Genomic DNA, 6,057 nt, shown 5'->3' with positions numbered 1-6,057 from the left:
TACCTGGAGTTACATGTTTGTGCCTACCCTGAGATGAGGCATTCCAAGCAGAGGGAGCTTTTCTTGGGGTGTTGGTATTACTAAGTTCTTAAGAATAATGACTACTATTTTTGAATATTTACCTACCATGATTTCTAAAACTCACAATAACCCTGTGAAAATAGGTACAATTTTCAGGTTACACATAAGCACACTGAAGCTAGAAGGGTTAGGAAATTTCCCAGAATCACTGAATTTGGAAGAAGTGAAAGATGAAAGAGAAGGGATGGGGGCGCCTGGGTGGCTCAGTCGTTAAGCGTCTGCCTTCGGCTCAGGTCATGATCCTGGGGTCCCGGGATCGAGTCCCACATCGGGCTCCCTGCTCGGCGGGAGGCCTGCTTCTCCCTTTCCCACTCCCCCTGCTTGTGTTCCTGCTCTCGCTGTCTCTCTCTGTCAAATAAATAAAATCTTTAGGAAAAAAAAAAAAAGAGAGAAGGGATGGGTGGAGAATATGGAATAGAGTCCACTGGAGTTGAAAGAGTTTTTATTTTCCTAGACCAGTATTTACACCAGGAAATGATCCTAGAGGAATTAAATCTAAGCACTGATAGGTAAGTTTCTTAAATTACTGTCTTTGGGAAAATCCATACATTGCCACCAACATGATTTATATGGAAAGATTCACAAAGGAAATTAGACATTTCCTTCCCTCTACACTTTTGTATGTGTGTCTCTCTTATTGAGGAATCAAATAATCTTGTCCATCAAATAAAATTTGTAAAAACTAAGCTGTCAAAACTCAGCCATCCCTAAACTTGGCTTTCATCTACCAAACCAAGTGCTGTTTTGCCCTCCCTCCTCATCTCTTCACTGAGCTAACACCCACCCATCAACTCATAGCCTCTGGGAAGCTTCTTCTGACCCTTGTTAAAGAAAATTACTCAAAACACAGAAATAAGGCAAAAAATAATTATGTGACCTTTTAATGCCTTGCTAGACATGCTCCAATAAGCCCACTAGTGGGTCATCTCTTTTGGGGAACGTAACTTCATTTCACTTAATATCACAATTGATTGGGGCACTGACCTTTTACAACTCAGTACAGTTAGAGCTTTAACTTCTATAGAACATGATAAAGTGTGATTATTTTTTTCTGTCTAGCAGAGAAAACAACCCCCCAAAACACAGTCTTATAGCCTCATTGGACACTGATCAACGTTGTTTCTAGTTTAGCAATCTTTATGAACATGCTTTTCCCTACTGATTTTTTTAAAAGATTTTATTTATTTATTTGACAGAAAGAGACATAGCGAGAGAGGGAACACAAGCAAGGGGAGTGGGAGAGGGAGAAGCAGGCTTCCCGCAGAGCAGGGAGCCTGATGCGGGGCTCGATCCCAGGACACTGGGATCATGACCTGAGCCGAAGGGAGACACTTAACGACTGAGCCACCCAGGTGCCCCATCCCTATTGATTTTTAAATTCTATTTCTCATGTTCTTTTTCAACCAGTATTGTCATTCTGTTAGTTTACTCCTCGATAAGGCAAATAAAACTTTGACACATGCTCATTATCTTTTTCTATGAAAATTATGCAAATAATTTGAAAATGGTTAACATATCCTAGGTAACAATTGACAGTCCCATCCACCTTACACCAACTACTGTAGCAAGCACTAAGGTAATAGCTTGTTTGCCTTCTCTGCCAGACTAAGCAGTGACTTCTAGGAAATCAGTGAACATTTCTGTCTTAACGTCCCATCATTGTCTCCAGAATCCTGCAGAATGGTTGTCCCAGAGGATGAGCTCAACAAGTATTTCTGAAAGCATTTCTTAACTAAATGCCTTGGAATCCTTTCTCCCACTCTCCTCCTTTGTCTGTCTTGATCTGAATCTCTTATGTCCTCTTTTTTTAACTGGATAATGGCCCTCTTCACTACCAGCAGCCTCTTTGAAAAGTATCAACTTATTATCTAATTAAATGATAGATTTTTCTCCCGGTTGCAGACATACAACAGGGTTTAGGCCTGGAATTCACATCATCTGCCTGGGCATCAGTAACCTCAGAAATAAATTTTAATGAAAGTCACTACTGCCACTTTGGAAAAAATATCGGTTTTTATTAAAGATAGAAATTGATTATACAACTAGCATATTATAAGGAAAGTGCTGTTAAACAAATCTAAAAGGCACAGCAACATGTAAAAACATCTGAAATACATAATGTCAAGCAGAAGATGCTATATCCATACTTGTAAATCAATGTCTATCTGATCATGGAATGAACATCATTTTTCTGATCCAGCTCTTTGTTTAAAGACTATTCTGTTGGTGTTAAATTTGTGATAATAACGAAAGCCTTAGTAGGTATCAAATTAAACTCTGTCAGTCATCAATTTATTGACTCTGCTTTAAATTCATCCTATGTGCCTACTCTGTGAAAATGAATCTGGGACCCTTCAATATTTTTCCTCTGTAGCTGATAGGATGTTAAGTTTTCTCAGTAGAGGGCACTGGAGAGACACTGCAAGAGGAAAGTCTTTTCCCCACTTCAAATTGTTAATTGGCAGGCTATTAGGGATCCAGTTTGTCCGCAGAGGAAGCTTCTCTCGGTACCCTGCTTCTACAGCATGGGCAGCTTCTCCAACATTAAGCTCATGCAGCATGAGCTCAGCCCCCGGCACACAAGGCCTCCCCAGCACTCAGGGCCTGTAAGAGCATAATGGCCAGCTTCCCCCAGCAACGCCCGAGTACATTGTGTAATGGAATGTCACTGGTAAGACACTTCCTCTAAGCAGTTTCCTCCAGCAACCTAGAGGATGGATTTCCAGCAAGATATTTGTTAGAGTTCTCTTTATTTCTTACCAGCCAATCCCTCATTATTCTAATCCCCTATTATAATTAACAATTCTTTATATTAAACTCTCCCTATTCAAACTGCCGTGTGCCTTCTCTCTCCTGATTGGACCCAGACTGCGACAAACTCCTAGAAGCAAAATAAAAATGAAGCATCTTTTTAATTTAAAGACATCTTATTGGGTACTTGATATAAACAGCAGCTTGCCATGACAAAAAAAAGTTTATTCAAACAACGAAATACCGTATTTTAAAAGACGGAAATATTTGGGATTTAGATGGCTAAGAAAAATGAAAGCATAGAGAGAGAGTTGTCTTATGTTTCCTTTTAATATAAACAGTTTACATCATCATGATCACATTTATTTACTTTGAGATGAGCAAGATGTATACATTTTATTATCCTAGGATAATATGCCCTAGGCACTTAAAACTATCCCAAAGTTAAATTCAGGGGAGTCATAGACAACCAAATAACTTACAAGCTCTTGTTTTCCCTTCTTCAGCAATGAATTGTCTTTTTTTTTTTTTTAAGATTTTATTTATTTATTTGACAGAGAGAGACACAGCGAGAGAGGGAACACAAGCAGGGGGAATGGGAGAGGGAGAAGCACGCTTCCCGCAGAGCAGGGAGCCTGATCCGGGGCTCGATCCCAGGACCCTGGGATCATGACCTGAGCCGAAGGCAGATGCTTAACGACTGAGCCACCCGGGCACCCCAGCAAAGAATTTTCAAATCCTTCCGTCATCTTTAAGGAAGCACCCATGATTTTATTCCTTAAATGCTATTACTTTAACCATACAATTATAAAATAAAGGGGGGAATAAAGAAAAAAGACACTATACTTTGTAATTCTTCGTAATTCTAACAGAACCAAAATTTTCTATAGGTACTTAGGCTAAATAAGCAACAATAAAAATGTCCCATATGGTCCAGCGGCCTCGTACCAATCGGATTTAGTCAAGTAATGATTACCTGCTTGGGAAGTACTTTCAATCAAAGTAGCTTCTCAAGAGAGTTTTGCCAGCATTTTGTAGTCAGATAGGCTGAGTTTAACCCCAGCCCCATTCCTTCCCCCCTGGATAACTCCAGATAAAAGTTTTAACCTCTCCAAGTCCTAGGTTCTTCCCCTACAACATGAGGATAGCAATGCCTACACTGAAGGAGGGTTGCGAGGATTAAGTGAGATCATGTGTGTAAAGCCAGCGTCAGTTACAGCATCGTCACTACTCAGTAAGGAAAAGCGACTGCCATTGGCATTATTACAGCTGAGATCTCATCACCTGTCTAACCTTATTAATTTCATAACCTCTTTTTTAAACAAGTTTGTGTCAGAAGAAGATCCTATAATGTCAATGTGTGTCTCATAAAAATTTATCAGGACCTGAGGGAACCTCGAACTTAGCTGTTCACATGCCAACTTAATATTTCTTTTATTTCGACTCTCCTTTCCTTTCAAAGTAAGTGTCTCCTTTCTAAGCTCGAAGTGAAGAGCAAGTGAATATTCCTCAAAAAGTGCTTTTACAACCTTTGCATTGTTTGGCTGAGAACATTCTTGAGCATTTTTTATACAAATTGTGGTAATTGCACCATCCACTCTTTCCTCACAGAAAACATGACAGTTTTTCAATGTGCTTTCATAAAATCTGCTCTTTTTGAGGTAAAGGAAAATATCTGTGTCGAGAACAAGCGTTTCTCCTCTCTTGGTGGCCTCAGGTACTGAGGACCCGAGTGACTCCAAAGAGCTACTTCTCTGGAGCTGCCTTCTGGAGTTCTGCCTATTCCATCTTTTCTCCTCACTGATAAAATTCCTGTTTTTTTCTAAAAGAGAACTTGCTTTTAATAGCAAAGATTCTTTGAGTTTCTGCATAGCCAGAAATGATCCTTGGATGGAGATTCTTCCATTGGGTTCCAAAGGACTGAAGCATAAAGTTGGGTTTTTCCTTTTCAGGTCCATTACCAGACTTTCTAGAGGGACTTGACTCCGAAAAACAGAAAGATCGAGAATAGCTTTTACAGAGCTGAAGACCTAAAATTAAACAGAGAGAAATTAAAACAGCACTGGCTAGTGGAGCAGACTACATAAACACATGCTTTTCCTGCCACGTTCTCTGTCTCCACATCAGTTACCCCAAACCAAGCCCCAACTGCCCAGCACAGACTGGTTTCTTGCACCATGGCAGCCCATCAAAGGGTCCCACAACCCCATAAAGACCACAATGTTCAATTTGGGTTCACAGTCCCTCATTGCATATCCCAAAACAGAGAGAGTCAAATATTTTTTAGAGACAGAATGTTATTTGAAACAAAGCCTTAAGCAAAACCCACACATTGTTATGATGTACAGATAACACTCTGTTCTGATTCTTCTCTGTGGACAGGGGTCCCCCGAGAGAGCCCTTCTAGTGAAGTTCATCAGAGGCTGCCCAGAACCCTGACTTTCTTAGTGAATAGTTTTAAACCAATGAATTTTAACTCTTTCCTCTTATTTCTACTTCTCCTGCCTCTTTGAAAGCTTCTTTTTAATGTTCATCTTATTTGGGTTTTTGTCCCCAAATAAGTCTTTAGGTAGATACCTGACATCCTCCATATGAGCATAAAAGCTCCTTGTCACTTTGAAAACGTCAAGAGGAATACACAGAAACGTAAAATAGACCAGGCAATAAGCAAAAAATTTCAAGACACACATTTGGCATTTAACACTGACTCAGGTTAGCAAGTTTGCATTTTCTTTGGTAGGAATCATGAGATGAGAGTGCTTTGTGTCTCCTATGTAGGGAACACACAGAAGAAACAGGATCCAGGGGCGCCTGGGTGGCTCAGTCATTAAGCGTCTGCCTTCGGCTCAGGTCATGGTCCCAGGGTCCTGGGATCGAGCCCCGCATCGGGCTCCCTGCTCCGCGGGAAGCCTGCTTCTCCCTCTCCCACTCCCGCTGCTTGTGTTCCCTCTCTCGCTGTATCTCTCTCTGTCAAATAAATAAAATCTTTAAAAAAAAAAAAAAACAGGATCCAGGGGGCACCTCGGTGGCTCAGTTGGTTAAACGGCTGCCTTTGGCTCAGGTCATGATCCCAGAGTCCTGGGATTGAGCCCTGAGTCGGGCTCCCACTTTGGGCTCCCTGCTCAGTGGGGAATCTGCTCGTCTCTCTGCCCCTTCCCCTGCTCTTGCTCGCTCTCTCTCACTCTCTCTCTTTCAAATAAATAAATAAAATCAAAAAGGAAGGAA

At 40.9% G+C, this 6,057-nt stretch overlaps 1 protein-coding gene across 1 annotated transcript in view; it reads right to left on the bottom strand.

The window, feature by feature from the left end:
• Positions 1-2,075: 2,075 nt before the first annotated feature.
• Positions 2,076-6,057, bottom strand: part of RBM43 (RNA binding motif protein 43) — a 10,031-nt gene continuing 6,049 nt past the window's right edge. The window contains exon 4 of the mRNA XM_081815484.1: positions 2,076-4,862. Coding sequence (XP_081671610.1) covers positions 4,113-4,862 — 750 coding nt within the window. The 3' untranslated portion in view covers positions 2,076-4,112. The remainder of the gene's footprint in view (positions 4,863-6,057) is intronic.

Source organism: Leptonychotes weddellii, chromosome 3, assembly GCF_054177405.1.
Source record: "Leptonychotes weddellii isolate Sample4059 chromosome 3, ASM5417740v2, whole genome shotgun sequence".
NCBI classification, from domain to species: domain Eukaryota; kingdom Metazoa; phylum Chordata; class Mammalia; order Carnivora; family Phocidae; genus Leptonychotes; species Leptonychotes weddellii.
This window is presented reverse-complemented; position numbering and strand designations above follow the sequence as displayed.